The sequence below is a fragment of the Camelina sativa genome, chromosome 19, assembly GCF_030686135.1.
Source record: "Camelina sativa cultivar CO46 ecotype springtype chromosome 19, ASM3068613v1".
NCBI lineage: Eukaryota > Viridiplantae > Streptophyta > Magnoliopsida > Brassicales > Brassicaceae > Camelina > Camelina sativa.
The window spans coordinates 24,277,323-24,297,864 of record NC_141898.1 but is presented as its reverse complement, the minus strand read 5'-3'; the positions used below and the strand labels follow the sequence as shown (position 1 = coordinate 24,297,864).

General features: G+C 33.4%; 2 protein-coding genes, 1 long non-coding RNA gene, 1 other non-coding gene and 1 pseudogene across 15 annotated transcripts; 4 read left to right on the top strand and 1 right to left on the bottom strand.

Moving 5' to 3' along the window:
- Positions 1 to 257: 257 nt before the first annotated feature.
- LOC104767175 (phosphatidylinositol/phosphatidylcholine transfer protein SFH10-like) lies at positions 258 to 4,055 on the top strand. Of its 11 annotated transcripts, none has more exons than XM_087503303.1 (14): positions 258 to 580; positions 706 to 940; positions 1,012 to 1,125; positions 1,230 to 1,496; positions 1,631 to 1,708; positions 1,790 to 1,891; positions 1,976 to 2,025; positions 2,118 to 2,217; positions 2,325 to 2,420; positions 2,538 to 2,606; positions 2,723 to 2,783; positions 2,872 to 3,260; positions 3,378 to 3,452; positions 3,690 to 4,055. In XM_087503303.1, exons 3-14 carry the CDS (start codon positions 1,018 to 1,020, stop codon positions 3,699 to 3,701), a joined length of 1,407 nt encoding a protein of 468 aa, XP_087359429.1. In that variant the 5' UTR covers positions 258 to 580; positions 706 to 940; positions 1,012 to 1,017; the 3' UTR covers positions 3,702 to 4,055. The 11 variants fall into 11 exon arrangements, 6 of the variants coding, with proteins under 6 accessions (XP_087359429.1, XP_087359428.1, XP_087359430.1 ...); XR_015591735.1 differs by having other exon boundaries at positions 267 to 580; positions 1,026 to 1,125; positions 3,378 to 3,608; XM_087503302.1 differs by having other exon boundaries at positions 283 to 580; positions 1,026 to 1,125.
- A 142-nt stretch (positions 4,056 to 4,197) lies between these two features.
- Positions 4,198 to 8,686, top strand: LOC104767174 (uncharacterized). Its single transcript, XR_764199.3, has 11 exons — positions 4,198 to 4,766; positions 4,882 to 4,959; positions 5,047 to 5,100; positions 5,218 to 5,389; positions 5,495 to 5,563; positions 5,670 to 5,720; positions 5,831 to 5,880; positions 5,983 to 6,036; positions 6,137 to 6,226; positions 7,898 to 8,126; positions 8,378 to 8,686. It is a non-coding gene; the product is annotated as an uncharacterized LOC104767174 (long non-coding RNA).
- On the bottom strand, positions 5,603 to 7,318 carry LOC147920950 (uncharacterized; annotated as a pseudogene).
- A 1,299-nt stretch (positions 8,687 to 9,985) lies between the features above and the next one.
- Positions 9,986 to 10,057, top strand: TRNAH-GUG (transfer RNA histidin (anticodon GUG)). Its single transcript has one exon. It is a non-coding gene; the product is annotated as a tRNA-His (tRNA).
- A 442-nt stretch (positions 10,058 to 10,499) lies between these two features.
- Positions 10,500 to 12,724, top strand: LOC104767173 (mitogen-activated protein kinase 7). Of its 2 annotated transcripts, none has more exons than XM_010491214.2 (3): positions 10,500 to 10,835; positions 11,158 to 11,603; positions 11,692 to 12,724. In XM_010491214.2, the coding sequence occupies exons 2-3, from the start codon at positions 11,181 to 11,183 to the stop codon at positions 12,364 to 12,366; spliced, it is 1,098 nt and encodes a 365-aa protein (XP_010489516.1). In that variant the 5' UTR covers positions 10,500 to 10,835; positions 11,158 to 11,180; the 3' UTR covers positions 12,367 to 12,724. The 2 variants fall into 2 exon arrangements, with proteins under 2 accessions (XP_010489516.1, XP_087359427.1); XM_087503301.1 differs by having other exon boundaries at positions 10,511 to 10,835; positions 11,163 to 11,603.
- Positions 12,725 to 20,542: the final 7,818 nt, after the last annotated feature.

The window sequence follows — 20,542 nt, the reverse complement described above, 5'->3', positions numbered from 1 at the left end:
AATATTTCTGTACAAGAATTATGAAACAACAAATGCATGTCATCTCTCTTCTTTCCGTTTCTATATGGGGAATGTACAAAGAACAAAAGAGAGAGAGAAAGAGAAATGGAGAAGAGTATCATCAATGGTTGGTCAAGAGAGATAACACAAAAACATGGGGTGTAGCTTTCAAAGAAAAGATTAATAGATATTTTTGGACATTTTTCATATCTCCTTTTAATCTCTTACCAATTTCTCATTTTCCTCTTTGCAGAGGTAATTTATCGTTTTTTTTTTTTCGTTTTTTTTGTTCCTCCATATTCATCATCGTCACCAATGCTCTAATTATGCATGTGTTTCTTTTCGAAAAATGATCGAATCAGTTGATGATTTAGTCATACATTGTGTTTTGGATTGGGCTGTGTTTTGAGTCTGTCATTTTTAAGTCTTATGATATTTGGGGATGTGATCTTTGCAGGCATTTGGATAAGACTTTGGTTTTGTTATTATAAGATCACTCTTTTTGGAGTGCTCTTCTCGCCTGCCCGTATCTGCCTAAATCCACGCCTATCTTAAATACATAACATGTCTCTCACCGTTGGTAAATCTCTGTTCTTTTTGACCATTGATTATTATTATATATATTTTTTTTTTCTTTTGTGAATCCTTCTCTTTGTTACCTTTCATGACGTGTGTTTTTTTTTTATGGATCTTGTACTTAATTAGATAATGACGTATGTGTTCTGGAGACACCCAATGCGTGTTCTTTTAAAAAAAGGAGTTGCTCCAAGTTGAGCTGTTCCTTGACTAAGAAGAGAAGAAGTAGCAAAGTGATGTCCGTGGAGATCATCGAGGATGAGCATGACGCGGAGGAGTTAAAGGCGGTTGATGCATTCCGCCAAGCGCTTATTCTCGATGAACTGCTTCCGGACAAACATGATGATTACCATATGATGCTCAGGTAGTTGGCTGTCTTAAACTGTTCATATAATAGATCATGCCAATGAACTAATTAGGCTTAAGCTTGTAAAGTTCTGTATGTGTAGGTTTTTGAAAGCCAGAAAATTTGATCTCGAGAAAACTAAACAAATGTGGTCTGACATGCTCTTATGGAGGAAGGAGTTTGGTGCTGACACAATTATGGAGGTATGTACAGTTGTACACTATGGAGCTTTTATGGAATCTTGAAGATATGTGCATTGCGATTGAAAATTTATAATTCTGTTTTTGTTTGTATGTATTTCTCTTAGGATTTTGAATTTAAGGAAATAGATGAAGTGTTGAAATACTACCCTCATGGACACCACGGAGTCGACAAGGAAGGTCGACCCGTGTACATTGAGAGGCTAGGTCAAGTAGACTCTACCAAGTTGATGCAAGTTACGACTATGGATAGATATGTAAACTACCATGTGATGGAGTTTGAGAGGACTTTCAATGTTAAGTTCCCAGCATGCTCCATTGCAGCAAAGAAGCATATTGATCAAAGTACAACAATTCTTGATGTCCAAGGAGTGGTACGTAAGACATATTCAATCTTATAATTGTTAGAAACTATTATCCAATATTGACCAAAAATAGTGTAAATCACTTTTTACGAAACCAACCTATTATACAAACATCATCATTAAAACTCCCGTGGTCACAATAGGGGCTCAAAAACTTCAACAAGGCAGCAAGGGATTTGATTACTCGTCTTCAAAAGGTCGATGGCGACAACTATCCGGAGGTGAGTTTATATCATCTTATTATGTCTGATTCTTGGTCACTCGAATTATTTGTTATTCTCATTTACATGCCATCGGCTTAGACCTTGAACAGGATGTTTATCATCAATGCTGGCTCAGGATTCAGGATGTTGTGGAGCACGGTTAAGTCCTTCCTTGACCCAAAGACTACAGCAAAGATCCATGCAAGTATCTAAAACCTCTTTGCTACCTTTTCTAGATGTTCTAGTGAAAGATATTCTAACTACTTTAGCTTATAAAATATTCAGGTTCTTGGTAACAAGTACCAAAGCAAGTTGCTTGAGATAATTGATGCCACGTGAGCTTTACAAAAAAATTCCGCATGAACTCTCCAAAGATATATAGTATTTCTCTGTGTATAAATATGCATATCATTTTTCCTTGTATCAGTGAACTTCCCGAGTGTCTAGGAGGTTCTTGTATTTGTGCTGACAATGGAGGTTGCATGCGCTCGGATAAAGGTCCATGGAACAATCCAGATATTATGAAGGTCTGCTTTCTACAAGTTCTTTGATCTACTATAGCAACAACAACTCTCATAGTTAGTTTAGGTCCTTCTCTATGAAAACTAAGCTGATTCTCACCATTGACCTACAGAGGGTAAATAATGGTGATCACAAATGTTCAAAGCGATCTCAAGCTGAAAATGCTGCAGAAAATACTACATTTGAGGAAGATATTGTGCACTCCAAGGTCTTGCTTGCCTTGAGCTAATCTATATGCATCAATAATCTTTCTTAACAAATATTTTCTGTAAATTCCTTGTGAAACAAGTTGAATGTCACTCATTCATGTTATATCATTTCCCAGGGAAATGACTCTGCAGCTGAGGAAGCTCTTGAAACTGACCAGTCACAGCTCTCCTCTCCCTGTCAAAATGTAAGAATGACACTACTTCCTGAAACATGTTGTATATATATGTCCGTATATGTCCAAAGTCCAAAGAATTTGAATGTTTCTTTGACTTTCTCCGTATGTGTCCCCTTGTATCTCAGGTCGTAGTTGCTCACCCAGCATGGAACATACCAGAAGCTCACAAATTTTCCATCTCGAAAGGTAGATCTTGTGCAAAACACAACTAAAGACGCAAATACTACTCCTAGTTAAAAGATTTGAATTTAAATACTTCTCTATGATTGAACAGGAGATGTTTACGCTATTCAAGAAGCTTGCAAAGCTACAAATGAAATTGGGAGGTCACCTGTTTTCACTGGCGTGATGGCTTTTATGATGGGTGTATTCACCATGATAAGAGTTACTAAAAACGTTCCAAGGAAGCTGACTGAGTCTACATTATACTCGACCCCAGTTTACTGCAATGACAAGTCGATGAACAAGAGCTCAATGCAATCGACAGCCACCATATCAGGGGAAGATTTCATGGCCTTCATGAAAAGACTGGCTGAGCTTGAGCACAAAGTCACTATCTTGAGTGCGCAGCCAGCAACTATGCCTCCTGAGAAGGAAGAAATGCTTAATGCTGCTATTAGCCAAGTCGATGTCTTAGAACAAGAGCTTTCTGCAACCAAGAAGGTAACATAGAAGGAAACTTAATATCACTCATTTGTTCTGATCAATTCCTCATTTTCACTATGCATTCCATGTTTCTTTCACTATCTCTCCCATTTAAGAGTTCTTGGATCTTCACAGGCCCTGGATGATTCTCTTGGCCGACAAGAGGACCTAGTGGCATACATTGAGAGAAAGAAAAAGAAGAAGAAGTTGGTACGTGTTGATCAAATTCAAGGTTGCCGAGTGATGCTTGAGAGGGAACCATATAAAATGTTTTGGTCTCTGGCCTAAGAAAAATTACGGTCTAGGCCCGGAACCTTTCACTTATTCAGAAAAGAAAAATTAAAGGCCATTGAAGACATAAATCATGTGTGTAGTGCTTACAAGCATTAATTGGATTTTGTCATGGTTATTTGAACTGGTGTTTTGCTTGCTTTTATCTCTGCGCAGTTCACTTGGTGAGTGAAGAACATGAGGACGAAGAAGCCGCTAGAGGAGTAAGCGGTTCTAAATGGTGGATTGGTGCACTCATATCATTGACTTAAAAAAATTCTACAGTCATACTAAAATTAAGTGATTCTTGGAAGAATTAAATTTAGTTTTGTCTCTGTATATATATCTTCCTTAGATGGTTTTACTCGCATCATATTATGCGAGGTTTACTCGAATTTATAAGAATTCTAATGTAGTTTTATATACAAAGGTTAAGTAGTGTGCATTTTTTTTTTGTCATCTAATTTTTGCACACTCTATACGTTGATGTAAGAATTCTAATTGTTGAGAAAAGAGTAAGAATATGGTTGCTTGTAAAAGAAACAACACACAGAAAATTTGATCACCGAGTTCACGGCCTCAAACCGCTACGTCTTGGGGGAGAGCTCTTGCTCCCAAACTCTACTATATGAAAGAGGTTACACACACCACACCACTAACTTGTCATGTTGTTCTTGGTTTACAGACTTTGGCACACACGGAAGGAGATACAAGAATCAAAGGCAACAAAGAAGGAAAAGCTCTCTCTTGAAACTCTCACGTTTCTCTCTTCCTCTAGAAGTCTCTTTTGTTTCTCTTTTCTCACCTACCTCCACTCTCCCATATCTTTGTAGATATTTAAGTGTACCAAATAGACCACTCAGCCATCTTCTCCTCCTTTCCCTACCGAGATCAATCGTTATCGACATGGAGAAGATGGAGCTTTTATTTTCCCATGATATAGCCAGAATTGGAGGCTAATCCCACATGTTCTCCGGCGAAACCACGCTTCAGACTCCACCTGTTTCACGGCGTCTCCCAATTCCGGTGAATCAAAGTGTCATTTCATCTCTTGTCTTCGCTGGTTCGTGAAACATTCACCATCATCTTTTCCGGCAAACAACTCTGACTGTGTTCTCCTCCATCATTCCCGACATGTTCCGAGAAATATCTCACCTTAGTCTCCTCCAATGGATCAAAGAACACAGGTCCTTCATCTCCTTTGGCGAAACGTCTCCCAGCTTCTACAGCCATATACTCCTCTATAAATCCCAGGTACATCTATTCTCTCTCTCTCTCTTGTCTCTTCTTGACACTTAGAGATTAGGATCTTCTGAAATTTTCAGGAATTTTGAAACTTATAAAATTTCCACTTCTGAAACTAATTCAGGTGATCGGCTCTATTAACTGCTCCGACGAGCCTCACTGCTTCTCGGGTGAACTCCGCAGCTTCTCTGTCGAGATACAGGTAATCACTTTTCACTGAATCTCTTTGTCAAACCTTTTGTGATTCAGTTTTTAACCGAGAGATTTAACTCATCTACTCTGTTAACAGTTGAATCTCCACTCTCAACGACCACATAAGCTGCTCAGACATGAACACCTTCTGGTAAGACGTCAATCTCTTACCTTTTGCTCTGGACTTGTTGATATTTAGGACATGTTAACCATAAACACTAAACATGCCTGTCAATTGCGACTCCACCTGAAACCTTGTTTCTTTAAGCCTAGTTTCAGAAACCTTCACGACGGATCACGACCTTGAATCACCTCTGCTTGACCAATTACTCCAACCTCATGGTCTGATGTGATTTTCTACCAAGTCCTCTTTGGAACTTTCATAAGCTGCTCCACCTGGAACTAATCACCCTTATCACAGCTCCACAACCCTTTTTCAGGTAGTTCCTTCACAGCCCTTTGTGACAGCTCATCCAATGACTTATGATCTTCAAGCTTTTTTAGAGACTAACCACCTTTTTCCTTTGTCAAATATGTCCTGCAAGATCATGTCACAAACACTAGGACTGCTTCTTTAATGAGCATTGCCGCCTTCACCTGTTAAGACATCCCCGGTAACCCTTCTCAAGCTGAGTCACCTTTTTTTTTTTTTCTTACGTCTCTCTCAAATTCCATAGACTCCATGAAACTCTAACTTCAATTTCATGTCTACTCTCACAGCAGCTCCTCTGTTGAACATCCCATGTTCTTCTTTCTCCTTGATGACTTCAGGTTCCCTCTTGACCATGAATCATCCTTCGATCTCTAGCTGCTGGAGTTATTTTTTTTTTTCTTTTGAGCCACCAAAATCTTAACTTGGATTTCCTGAATTTTCATCACAGAACCTCCACCTGGAATCAGTCTCCAACTCTCGACAACTGATTCTCCACAGGTTACCAACTTCTCTGATCCTGAATCACTCTCTCCTGATTCGATACTTACAAAAAATTCAAGAACTTAACTAACTGTCCTTTTTCTTGAATTTTCTCAACAGCTCTACCTGGAATTTAATTCTCTTCACATTAATTCCAGGTGCCTACAACTACAGGTAACTCCCTTAACCTCCTCACTTAACTCTATCGACATAATATTTTGTTTTTTTTTCAATGCTGACTTGTTTCCCTTTTTTTTTCTTTTCTTCCTGCCAGCCTACAATGTCGATAGTGGAGTTACCTGGAGCTGTGTTGTCCTTCAGGCGATGTTGATAAGATCATAGCAGACTTGAAATTCCTCTCCAGGTACTGCTTGAGTCTTAAAATCTGTAGTATGAATTGTAGTTAGTATCTTGCTCAGGACCGCCTCTCCTTTAGATACCAAACCTGTGATGAACTGTGTTTTAGCTTCAGAAATTCCGAAAGCCTCTTCCTTTTCCTGACTTTCCTGTGAGAGAGCTAGACCTCCCTTTGCTCCATCTCTTTTGATGTCCATTCCTTGAATCCTTGAAGCTTGTCCCAAATCTCTCATTTCAACTTTATCGCTTAAGCTCTCCTGAACCAAACTGATTTCTGACAGCTCTGCTTCTCCATTGACACTTTCTGGTTTATCCTCCACAACCCTTTCATCCTTCATTTTATTATCACAGTGCATCCGGTCTAGACTGTGGTCTCTCAACCGTGGCTGGTCTCAAAAATTTCTTTACTCTTCTCAGATTTAGCCTCATCTGAACTTTCTGATTTTTCCGTTGAGGATGAATCTCCACTTGTAGCTGATGATTCTCTTCTCTCAAAACCATTTGGAGTAGGTCCCTGAATTAAATTCACGCTGAAAGTCACCTTCTTTGACTTCTTCTTTCTCACTCCATCTTCAGCCTTAGCAATATCTTTTCCACCGATTGCAGCCTGTGACTTATTTACTTCACCCTTAACAACTGTGCCTTGAAGATAATAAAGCCCTTTGTGATATTTTCCTGATATCACCTTTTTATTATCCTTGTAGAAGTGAACCATGAAATCACTTCCCTTATACCTGCAGCCTGATTTTTCTAACATCCCATAAGAAATCAGATTCCTACTCACATCCGGAATGTATTTTACATCCTTGAGTATCACTACAGAACCATCTTGATTCTGAATTTTTATTTTCCCACTTCCTTTGATTTCTCCATGAGTTTTGTCAGCCAGTAGCACTCTACCTCCACTGAACTCCTTGAAGTCAAACAAGACTTCTTTGTCTGGTGTACTGTGGAGCGTACAACCAGAGTCCATAACCCATTCCTTACCAGAGTCTTGAGTTCTCACTGTTAACACCAAAGGCTGCACAAGCTCAGTTCAATGTTAGCTGATTCTCCATGTTTCTTCCTTTCAGGGCATTCTCTTTCCAGTGTCCTTCTTTACCACAAATGAAACAGCTTGTGTCAGTTTTGATGTGCCTTGGTCTTGACCTGCCTCTGCTCCTAGACCTTCCTCTCCCCTGGTTGTTGTTGAACCTGTTCTCTGACCTACCTTTTCTCTCAACATACAACCCTTCTGCCTCTTATCTTGGAAGCTTCCCACTTTCTGTAAGCTCTCTTTCCTTTGATTTTGCAGCCCCAATAACATCATTCAACCTCAAAATATCTCTGCCATACTTCAGGGTCTCTTTGAGTTGATCATACCTGTCAGATAATGAACTCAACAACAATATAGCCTGAACTTCTTCTGTCACATCTACTCCAATGTTGTTTAGATCCGCAACCAGCTTAAGAAAGTCATCCACATTCTCATCTATACTCTTAGAATCTGTCATCTTAAAAGTATAGAACTTAAGCTGTAAGTAGATGCGATTAGGCAAAGAGGTCTCCATATATAACCTGTTTAGAGTAGACCACATGGCTGCTGCTGTTTCACAATGTGTGATCTTCCTTAGTACTTGATTTCCAACGTTTAGTACTATGAGATCTTTGGCCTTCTCTGATTTTTCAAACTTTACAGGATCAATACTTGGAGACTGCCCAGAACCTCCGCTTGTTCCCGTTTGAGAGTCTCTTTGAGCTGTTGTAGCTTCCGCTTCTGTAGTAGGTGGGTCTTTTAGCAGCTGCTCATCATTCAAGATCTCTTTTAGCCCTAGCACACCAAAGTGAGCCAACATCCTGACCTTCCACAAAGAGAAGTCCCCTATGCCATCAAATCTGTCCACCTCCACCCTAGTGTTACTCATCTTGTAAGTCTCCCTGAAACCCTAGAACCTCTTTAGCAACCTTACACCAAGCCTAGCGCTCTGATACCACTTGTTGAGAAAAGAGTAAGAATATGGTTGCTTGTAAAAGAAACAACACACGGAAAATTTGATCACCGAGTTCACGGCCTCAAACCGCTACGTCTCGGGGGAGAACTCTTGCTCCCAAACTCCACTATATGAAAGAGGTTACACACACCACACCACTAACTTGTGATGTTGTTCTTGGTTTACAGACTTTGGCACACACGGAAGGAGATACAAGAATCAAAGATAACAAAGAAGGAAAAGCTCTCTCTTGAAACTCTCACGTTTCTCTCTTTCTCTAGAAGTCTCTTTTGTTTCTCTTTTCTCACCTACCTCCACTCTCCCATATCTTTGTAGATATTTAAGTGTACCAAATAGATCACGTTGTTCCTCCTTATGTCATTTTCGCAGGCCCATTAAAGCCCAATGTTGTGTTTTGTCAAATCCAATCTAACACTAATGTAATTTTTTTTAATATGAAAGTTAATTGAGGTGTTTCGGCAAAAAAAAAAAAAAAAGCTCCAAAAGAGGGATATTGATATTCAAACAAGGTAAACAAAAAGTTCACAAGAGAAAAACCAAAAAACAATTGGCCAAAACTTAGAAATTAAAACCAGAAACCAAAAATTAAAGTTTATATTTCATATATTCTTATTGTTTTTTACTCCCTCGTTTCAATACATTGGATGTTTTGAGTTTAGCACACAGATTAAGAAAAATACTTATTTAATTAAAACACTCAATAAAACAGTTAAAAGCAATTAAAGTGGGCAAAACATGTCTAATCATTTTGTCCAAAAAGGCAACAAAAAAAACAATCAATAAAAAAAAATACTAAACGTCATTACACAATGGAGGAGGCAAAGTAAAATTTTGGTGAATCTGAATACTTGAAAAAATAGAGCCAACGTTTTACATAATTATTGTTAAACTTTAAATTCAAAATTTTTACATTGGAGCCAATGTAATTTTTTGTGAATCTGTTATGCTTATTTAAGTTTCAAAATTAGAATAGTTTCTAATTTTTATTTCACAATTCTAAATTATGATTTGAGTATGTCATTACTAAACAATGAAAATGATTTTTTGTTTGATTTAAACCAATTCTCACCAACAGAAGAAACTTTTAGCAATGGCAATGGAGACTTTGTAGTTGTTCCACGTATTTTTTTTTGGCATAATAAACTGAAGTTAGTTACTGATTAATTTTTTAGTTCCTAATTTTTCTCTATTAGTTCTTTTTAATTAGTCACGTTCTCGTATTTTTGTTTGAGGATAGTTTTCTAATTGTTCTAATATTCCAGTTATTTAGGCTCTTTTAAAATTAGTTCCGATTTTGTTGTTACATAGTTTAACGTCGTGACTCATACAATTTAACATCTAATTTGTTTTCTTAAATCTATATATTTTCTTAAAACAAAAAACGAAGATATATAAAATTTGGGACAAACCAGAAAAAATCTATCAAATGAAGAGCCATGGATGATTTTCAATGCTTTACTAATGAGGAGTAATGATGGAGTGATGGGAAGAACTATTACCAAGACAATAAACTTTAATGAGAAAACGTTTTTTTAAAATAAAATAGTATTAATTTTATATAGGGATAAGAAGCATCCTATATTTTGAAACACTAAATAAACCTCAAAACATCCAATATATTGAAAGGGAGAGAGTATTATAAAGTTAAAAATACTGTAAACAACAACAAAAATTAAGGTTTGCATTTCAATTTGTTGTTTTTATTATCACATGTTTTGCATTTTTGTGATAATAATGTATATAAATATGTTATTGGTGTGAAAATAACAACAAAAGTGACTGTAGTTTAGTGGTAAGAATTCCACGTTGTGGCCGTGGAGACCTGGGCTCGAATCCCAGCAGCCACACTTTATTTTTTTATTTCATAAAATTGCGTCGACAAAAGCTCCCTCTCAAAGAGAGGGTTTCTTGAAACCAAACCAGAGTAGTTGTAATGACGCACTCTTTAAAGTTAGGTTTAACTTCACCGGCTCTCAGTGGAAACTTCGGTTCGGACAACAACAACAAGATGAAGTCTCTCCAAATCAACGTTAGCCACGTGTTACCTTTCACTGCACCCACGTGCTTAGCCGGTTACTTGATCCATTTAAACCCTCAATATGTGTGTATTCGTGTACGCATGTACCAAGATAATTCTACTTAATACTAAATCTTTACTCAAATTTTTTCTATTAATTACGAAATTCAATTACCAAATATAGTAATAAATAATCCTGATTTGTAAGAAAATAAAAAATATCAGCAAGACTTTTGAGATTTTTTATATTTCATTCAAGATAGTTTGTAACTGAAGTTTTTTTGTCACACACAAAAAAAAAAAAATATCTAATCTATCTAAAAAAGAATGTCGTTTTCGTAATTAGAAGACTTGCATCAAACCAAACGTATTTTGCTTCCTTCCTTCTTTCCTTCTTCTTCCTTCCCTAAACATTCCCATTCCTCCTCTGTATGGGTCTCACCACTTCCTAACTCTTCTCTCTCTCTCTTATATCTTCTGTCTGGTTTAAGCTATATGATGAAGAAGCAATCTCAATTCAGATCCAATCATACCCTTCTCCTCTTTCTCTGATCATCTTCAACAACAGTAACAACGAATTTGGCTTCTTTAATTTCAGTTTTTTTGGGGTATGTTATGTTCCATCTCTTCCTCTGTTTGATTTAGCTTTCTTTTTGAGTTTTTTGATTATGATTACGCTTAAAGTTTGCTTTTTTATTGGGACTAGTAAGATTGATAGCTAAGTAAAGGAAAAAGGATTATATAAAAAAAAAAATAGTTGGAGTTTCACTTTTTTTGAAGACGTAAAGAAGAATAAAGCTTCAATGATTTCACAAAAATCCCTGAAATTTCGATAAATATCTTCTATAAACCCCTTTTCAGAATTTTGCCAATTTGGGGGAAAAATATACTGAAAAGTTTTGGTTTTGGTTTTGGTTTTTTTTGGTTTAGCAGAGAGAGAGAGAGAGAGAGAAATGGCGATGTTGGTTGAGCCACCAAATGGGATTAAACAGAAAGGGAAACATTACTACTCTATGTGGCAAACGTTGTTCGAAATCGATACTAAGTATGTTCCTATCAAACCCATTGGTAGAGGAGCTTATGGTGTGGTTTGTTCTTCCATCAACCGAGAGACTAACGAGAGAGTTGCTATTAAAAAGATTCACAATGTCTTTGAGAATCGTGTTGATGCTTTGAGGACGTTGAGGGAACTTAAGCTTCTTAGGCATGTCAGGCATGATAATGTCATCGCTCTTAAAGATGTTATGTTGCCTGCTGTTAGATCCAGTTTTAAAGATGTGTATTTGGTTTATGAGCTGATGGATACTGATCTTCATCAGATTATCAAATCCTCTCAGTCACTCTCTGATGATCACTGCAAGTACTTCTTGTTTCAGGTAACGTCGTATGTCCTTCCTTAGTAAGTCTACATTTTTGAGTTTTATCGGTTGGTTGTAATATTGACATTTTGTTTGTTATGTTTAGTTGCTAAGGGGATTGAAGTATCTTCACTCTGCAAACATCCTTCACCGTGACTTGAAGCCAGGGAACCTCTTAGTCAATGCTAATTGTGATCTCAAGATTTGTGATTTCGGGTTAGCGAGAACAAGCCAAGGCAATGAGCAGTTCATGACAGAGTACGTGGTTACACGTTGGTACCGGGCACCGGAGCTTCTTCTTTGCTGTGATAACTATGGAACTTCCATTGATGTTTGGTCAGTTGGTTGCATATTCGCTGAGATTCTTGGTAGGAAGCCGATCTTCCCGGGAACAGAATGCCTCAACCAGCTTAAGCTAATCATCAATGTTGTTGGTAGCCAGCAAGAATCTGATATTCGGTTTATAGACAACCCGAAAGCTCGAAGGTTTATAAAGTCTCTTCCTTTCTCAAGAGGAACACATCTCTCCAATCTTTATCCACAAGCCAATCCTTTAGCTATAGATTTGTTACAGAGGATGCTTGTGTTTGATCCAACGAAGAGAATCTCTGTGACAGATGCACTCTTACACCCGTACATGGCGGGGCTGTTTGATCCTGGATCCAACCCGCCTGCTAATGTTCCAATCGCTCTGGATATAGATGAGAGCATGGAGGAACCAATGATCAGAGAGATGATGTGGAATGAGATGCTGTATTACCACCCTGAAGCTGATATCTGAAACGCATAATCAGTCATCATGATTCAACTTCATCAATGATCATCAAGAGTAAGCTTTTTACAGTTTTTTTCTTTCTTTCTTTCTACAATGCAGCTTTGATGTTATGTAATATAGCGAGTCCACAAACGCGGAAACAAATGGATAAAAAAGCCTGGTGCTTTGATCTCGCCTGGTTTGATGATTTAGTTGCAGTGAGTGAGTGAGTAGTAGTAAGTTAGTAACAGAGTTTGAAATGTTGCTCTCAGTATCTCTTCCCCACTTTGTAAATTTGACTGTTTGTTACTAAGTTAGAAGGCTTTGTTCTTCTTACATTAATTTTGAGTTGTTGATGAGTTTACTTCAGATTTTTAAGACCAAATCCTGTATTTTGTAAAGCTGCCCTTGCCACTAGCCAGCCACACTAAGTTATTTGTTAGTTGCTCATACTATATCAAGTAATATGCTACCTTTTACAAAGCGGACCAACATGTTTTCTCTATTGATTAGAACGGAAAATTGGATATTGTGTCACTTCATATTTTTACTCTATTTATAAAACAACCAAAACAATTTCACAAATTTTATTACTTAATAAATTTTAACTTGAAATTAGTGTGTGTGTGTTTTTTAATTTAAAGACTCTGGTATGCGCCTATTTATCGCAATTCGAATTAGTAAACAATAAACGAAAATATTAAAAAAATCTTTGAAAACATTAAACATATTATTTTTAATTAAAAAAAAACACTATAAATAAGAATGGAATAATAAGATATAGGGCTGACCTAAACATTAAGAGGGCCCCAAGCACAACTCAACTTGTGGCCCATTAGCTTAGAAAATTAATCTTTTTTGAAAGAAAATTACTGTATATACAAAAAAAAAACTTAACAATGGCATCGACGACAAAATACAAAACAAGTTGTATAACTATATCCCACCTGGTTATTAGAACAGTAAACAGTAAAGTTTTTAGGCCATATAAATAAATGGTATGGTTGGAATAGAAACTCCAGGCCCAAGTTTCTATATTTGGCTCATGGTCGCGTCAGAAAGGTGGTAACTGTTACCTACTTTGACCTATCCACTGTATAAAACAAGAATTAAATGTGTATAATATCGCTATTTTAAAAATTTCCAACTAGCACCATAAAATTGCTAGTCCATCATCTTAATTTTCGCCTAACATTAATTATCCGATTATACATATTTAATTCGAGTGCTTCTCGTTTAATTTTGTGTATACCAACTATTTTTAGAGCCATATATAAATCAAATATTTTTTATTTTTATTTAGACATTTTAATTTAAAAGTTTGTAATGTTTTACAATAACTATTCTACAAATTTTTAATAAAAATCACAAAAATTTATTTTAAAATTATATTTTTATGTGTTTATCATAACTTTAAAGACAATACTATAGTTTTATATTTTATTTGATGTTTGTTCTCTTAACATAAGTAGAATTATACATATATTTCGTACTATATATTTTTAATTTATTATTAATTTAATAAAATAACTCTAAAGTAGTCCCTGATTAATTCCATTAATCTCCGATTTTCTCGTTAGACGTTAGGCCCATTCCAACCGCCCGCCTAGTGCCTAGCGAATTCTAAAACAGAAAAAATATCTGATCAATTTGTTAAATTATCATTAATTACGGTATATGTCTAAATTTATGTGTTGTTTTTGTATTCTCGACATTAATATGCATTATTACCTAGTTTGTAATACATAGAATTACAAACTTTTATGATTTCCCTAATTATATATATAAGATACATATTCCAATGAGGATGAATATTTCATGTCCAATCAACAAAATTTCTACTTCGAAATGTTTATTATGCACATTGTTTTCGTTTTTATTTTGAATTCTTAATATTTCTCCAAAGTAGTACCATTACAAAGTTTCAAATTTTGAATGTTATATTGTAGAAGAAACTGATTGTAAATTATCTTAAATCTACGCACACTCGTACACACAAAAAAGAAAAAAAAAAAAATATGCAGTTGTTAGCTGATGAAGAACAACCCACTCCAAATATGTAATGCATGAAAGTATTTTATTCACCTTATTTGATGGATACCGCAAGTTTGAAGATTAACTATTAGTCTATTACACTAGATTTTGAACCCACGCTACACGTGAATTTATTTAATATATTTTAATAAAAATTATATATGATTGATAACGGTAATAAAATATTATCTTATAGAAAACTTTAAATTACTATTAAGGAAAAAAATAAATTCAGATACACAATTTTTAAAAATATAAAAATCAGTTGTGTTTTCAAATCATGAATTTAACTCTGACGTCCAGGAGAAACGGATCAAACTAGTGACCTCACATATTCTAAACCATTTCTTTGACCACCAGAAAACGGAACAATTTTATAATCATGAATGTATCTCGTTTTTCATATTTAATTGATCGCTATCACCTATGTTTTCATGTTTTTTATTCAATGTTTTCTTATTCTTCGTATTCTTTCTTGTCATTTTCACTGTCAAATTTTATGGTAATTGTCATCATTACTTTTACCGTCCGGTTCTTCGTTATACTCTTCTTCTTGTTCTTCCTCGTCAACTTCTTCACATTTTTCCACTGAAAAACCTTTTTTTAGACTACCACACAACTTGTTAACCCATCAAACTCCAAGACCAAAATCATATATTTTCTCATAAAAATTGTGCAATTCATGAAAACCAGCATAGTCAACACATGCACCCAATTATTGATAATTTCATCCATATTATTCGATTTTAGATCCACATGGTTTGAAACTTCTCAAACCAAAATCCTTACTTGCAGAGAAAGTAATATGAACACAGTTAAAACAATATTTATGCTTTTCGTCAATTCTTCTTTTAACTCAAATAACATTAAATCAAGGTCTTGCGACGTCAATCCTTATTTTTTAGACTTGAAAATAAAAATTTACTGCAAAAGTATCAAATCATTTGTAAAGTTATACATAAAAACATGTTTTACAGCTCATAAGATATATAAAGCATAAACGGAGATAAGTAAGATATTTTCAAGATATTAAAAATTTGTTATATAATATTTAATAATTCTTAAACTTTTAAATTTTTAATAGAGATTAAAATTTTAAAATATTTCAAACTTTAGATGTAGATTAAATATTTGTAACATTTTATTTTTTTGAGTTAAATATTAATGACACTTTAACTTTTTATAGAGTTTAGATAGTTATAATTTTTTAACATTTTTATGGAGGTATTTATAATATTTCTAAATATTCTATATTAAATATTTAAACCTTTATATATTTTAATTTGCTAAAATAAATCAAATAAAACTTCTAAATTTGGAAACATGATAAATAAGCATAAATCAAGCAAACCTGATAAATTTATAGTTAAAAACATATTAGTTTTATTTATAATGGTTCTTAGCCATTGTCTAAAATTTTATAACCGATGTGGGATGTTGTAAATATTTCTTTTATTTCTATAGATTTTACTTTTTTTTTTCTAAAAAAATCTTAATATATAGATTACTACTATATTTCTAAAAAATGTTATTAGTGAAATATCTAATTCTTATTGATTTTTTTAAAATCCTATATGGACACCTTTAGGAGTTAATAGCTTCAACTTTTCATTAGTATAGATATAATGTCTTAAAATTTCTATGGATGTTAAGTAATTGTAATGTTTTAAAACATTCTATGAAGTTTAAATATTTTTAATATTTGAACCTTTTGAAATTTTCAAGTTTCATTATTTATAATATTTTAAACTTTTAAAATTTATAAATTATAATTTTTAAAAAACCTATTAAATGTAAAGAAATTTTTTTAAATTTAAAAATTACAATATTTTGAAACCTTTAGAAGCTAAAACTTTTAGAAGTTTCAATATTTATAATATTTAAACTGTTAAAATTTAAAATTATAATATTTAAAAACTTATAAAAAGCTAAGAACTTTTAAAAGTTTTAATATTTATAATATTTAAACTTTTAAAATTTTTAAATATTATAATATTTTTTTTGAAACTTTTTAAAGTTTTAATTTGATCAGATAAAAAACCGGATCAAACCGAATAAAACTTTTAAACTTGGAAGCCTGATAAATCAAGCTTTCCTGCTCATTCGTTGTTGGAAGCATATTAATCTTATTTATAATGGTTCTGAACTATTGTCTAAAAAATTTCTAGCTGATGTGGAAATTTTAAAAATGTTAATGAATGACATGTCAAATCCTAATTGGTCGTTTAAAATATATCTTAATATAAAAAATTCTGGAAATCTTAAAAATGTTAATTAGTGACATGTCGAATTCCGATTGGATGTTTAAAATCCTAGATAGACAGTATTAGGAGCTTATAGCTTTTACTTTTATTTAGTATAGATTTGCTTTAACAAAAAAAAAACTATTACGCTCTTTTTATTTAGCACAAAAATTCATTTAGACAAACAATCAGAACAATTAGATAAACTGGTTGGAGTTTAAAATCTAGTTTTCGTATATAATTTTGAGTTAATTAAATGTATTTTATAAATTAATAACAAAATAGAAATAATTTTCTTTACGCACACACATGACATTAGAAAATCATCTGATGACAATCGTGTGATTTTTTTTACTTTTTAAAGATGCAGAGAATCAAATCACTTTTAACAGAAGCACATGACCTGTAATCTTTTACAAAATCTTCTTCAACAGAAGTAAAATAAAGCTTTTTTTTTTCTTTGCCTCTTTGAGGCTTTGCTTAGTGGTGAAGTAGTACATAATAGTAGCTCTTTCTTTGTTTTTGTATATACTATATAGTGTAAGTATTCGCATATTAAACTATTGCCGACCTAAAAAAAGAAAGAAACTACTAAATCACTAAAATATTGCTTGAAACACTGAAAGTCTGAAATTATTAGTGGGATTACTGATTTGAGATTTGAATAGAATTTTAAAGATTTTAAATGTTATATAGAACTTATTGTTATTAGATCAAGATTTTATAAAATTCAGTTAAAATTAAGTATTATTAGTTTGTGATTTCTAAAAAATCATTTAAAATCTTAACAAATTTGTGTTATTGGATTCAGACTTTTATAAAGTCATTAAAAGTTTTGTGTTATTTAATTAAAACAAAAGAATATTGATTATTAATAAGTTCAATTATTATATTATTGGTTCATGATTTTAGACATATTTTTTACAAAATAAAGTTATGGAAAGTATCATAAAAATACAGGGATTGTTTAGAAGACTTTACAGGATTTTAGAAAACTAATCAACAAAACTCTCTAGCAATCTTAACAATCTTTCACTTATTCACTTTTAATAATTTTGTTGAAATCTTCAAAAATTAGAATCCAATACCAATTACTCTTCAAAATTTAGTTTCTCAATTTTATAGAAAATAAACTTTTATTATTTAGGTATTCGACTTTTAAAGACCTTTTACAAAAATAAATAACGCGAGCTAATTTCTATGTTTTGAGTTTTCTGTATTGATTTTTATGGCTAAGCTTTAAAATAAGTCAGATATAAGTTTTCATTTTGTTTTGAGACAAACAAAGTATGAAAATAGAAAAAGCTTTCGAAATTTATATTAAATGAGCCGAAAATGCTGACTTACAAGTCATTTGTAAATTAATCAACTCAATAATCATAAGATAAGTGACCTCATGGATATGTCATTACATGTTTAAACTTTTATAAAACAGGTTCAATGAATACAAAATAAATCGTTGTTTGGGAATATTCCTCATCAATTACATCATTGAGATATTTATATATTAATAACCTCACATTAAAGTGAGATAAAATTCTATTTGACATCTCATTTTTTACCAATTTTAAACTAATGAGAAAAATATTTTTCTTTTAAAAAAGGAATGGTCCAATTTAAGGTCTGACCTATGAGCTGTGGTTGCATGCAGTGACTTTGTTTTTTTTTGTTTTTAAAATTATTAACAGTTACTTTTCTCCTCATCTTTCCACTATTCTCTTTTCTTTCTCAAAGTTGGAGGCCAACAATTTGTGACTCATTAAGCAGCCCAATTTTATGTAGTACATTGTTTATAAGAAAAATTCATATCTAGTGACTAGTCGTATAATACATCACTACTTTTTGTGAATAAATATATTGACTCTTCAGGTAATCTGGTATGTATTATGCTGTAAACGGTTTAAACAATAAACTATTAATTTCTCTTGGGTCAATTCAGTTTTGTTTGTAAATGGGTAGTTCGTATATGAGTTTTTAACGTTTTAGCATCTGTAAACAGTTCAAGGAATCGGCATATATATTCATGTTGCCTAATGCCTATTAACTTGAGTACTTGACAATACATATAGGTTTTAACCACATCAAATTTGCAAAGTATATGCTAGAGGTACTTTCACAAATCTTAATAAAGAATTATGATGCCCCCTTCCAACCTAACTTTGCATTGTCTTATCTTATTATCATGAAAACATACTTAATATGTTTTCTCATTGTTAATACCTGATACGTAAACCGGGACGTCATTGATAAAAGCAAAACACTTAAACTTGAAAATAATAATAACAATTATACAATTTCTGACAAAGAAAGATTCCCTAATACATGGTGGAGAATTATATCGAAGGAAATTTTTGTTAAAATACTGTCTTTTTAATACCAGAAAATATTTGGGGAAGCCTTTTTGTAAAGAAACAATTATTTTTAAAAAGATTGTGATGTTTTTGGAAAATAATTTTTAATGGTATCTTAGAATATTCCTCTTAAAATTGTTGTAAAATATTTGGAGTGGACTTCCATAACCGGCCCATTATGTGTTTTGATGTATAAGACCCATGGATGATGGCCCATGGCCTATTTACTATTGTCTAGTCGGTTTTAGCCTTTGACATTGCTATATATATTGTAACCTCTATTCGATTCTAATAATAAGAATAAGAGAATTACAACTTTCGATTCTCTAGTTTACAACACGTTATCAGCACGATTGTTCTAAAGATCCAGCTGAGTAAAAACCCCATAAACCCTAAACCGCCGCCTCTCCTCTTTTATTCTTCCTCGAACCCTACTTCCCATACTAGCTCACGATCAACCCCTGTTCGTGACTAGTCCTTGTTCGAAATCAGTTTAAGCAGCCTGTGCTTTTGATTAAAGTTCTATTCAAAAGAAGTTCGAGGTTCGTGGTCTTGTACGTGAATGATTCGGTTTCTGTTCGAGAGAAGGGCGCCGTTCATAATCCTGTTCGTGATCGGTTCGTTGTCCAGTACCAGATCGAGGTTCGTAGTTTGTGATCAAGGGAAAATCTGAGGTCTTTAGCTCCCAGATCAAAACCGGTCAACCCCCTATTGGTGTTAAGGTAAAATCGAAAACTTATGGGACCATATAATCGAATTTGGATCTTAAGACTATTGAACCCTAAACATACAAGTACACAACTAACAAAGATTAAATCCGCTAAATCCTATAAAACTTTAAAATCAGATGTTTAGGGTTGCTAGATTGATTGTGAATTGAACCATACACAACTATATCAAGATTAAAATCCTGTTGATTGTTTGATTGCTTGAAACCTTAGAACCAAATTCTAAAATCCGAATCCCTTATGATTGAAAGTTTAGGGTTGCTTGATTGTTTGTTTGTTGCATAAGAACCCTAGAACTAAACTATTAAATCTGAAATTCATAGAAGAAAATTTAATCTAATTGTTCTAAGGATTAAATTCGATTTAGGTGTTTGAGAAATTCAAACTCTAAAACTAAGAAATTAAAATCGGAAATTTATATGTTTGCATAAAAGAAATTAGGATAACTTCTAAATTAATTATAATCATTATCTTAAAGGTTTAAGAAATATTTCCTAAAAACTTTGTTGTTATCTTATCTTAAGAAAAAGGAAATCCAATCTAGTAAAAAGGAAAATTTCTAAAACTAAAAACTATTTAAGAAAAAGGAAATTGTTGCATGCTAGTTCCTATCTAGGTTTGTTTGTTTTCCATGCATACCAAAACCAAAAATAATGAGTAAATGGCAAGACATGTTTCGGTCTCAAATACCGCATGGCCTAAGGCATGTTTCGGTCTCAAATACCGCATGGCCTAAGGCATGTTTTGGTCTCAAATACCGCATGACCTAAAGTTTAATATTTATTACATGGATCGGTCTCTTATTACCGCATGCTAATGATCGGTTGTCTATTTCTGTGTTATGCAG

Excerpts from the sequence above, each read along its gene's own strand:
- LOC104767175 (XM_087503302.1), top strand. Across the intron at positions 1,497-1,630 it reads TTCTTGATGTCCAAGGAGTG|GGGCTCAAAAACTTCAACAA; the intron begins GTACGTAAGACA and ends TGGTCACAATAG. Across the intron at positions 1,892-1,975 it reads AGACTACAGCAAAGATCCAT|GTTCTTGGTAACAAGTACCA; the intron begins GCAAGTATCTAA and ends TAAAATATTCAG.
- LOC104767173 (XM_010491214.2), top strand. The coding sequence starts at position 11,181 with ATGGCGATGTTGGTTGAGCCACCAAATGGGATTAAACAGAAAGGGAAA. Across the intron at positions 11,604-11,691 it reads GCAAGTACTTCTTGTTTCAG|TTGCTAAGGGGATTGAAGTA; the intron begins GTAACGTCGTAT and ends TGTTATGTTTAG.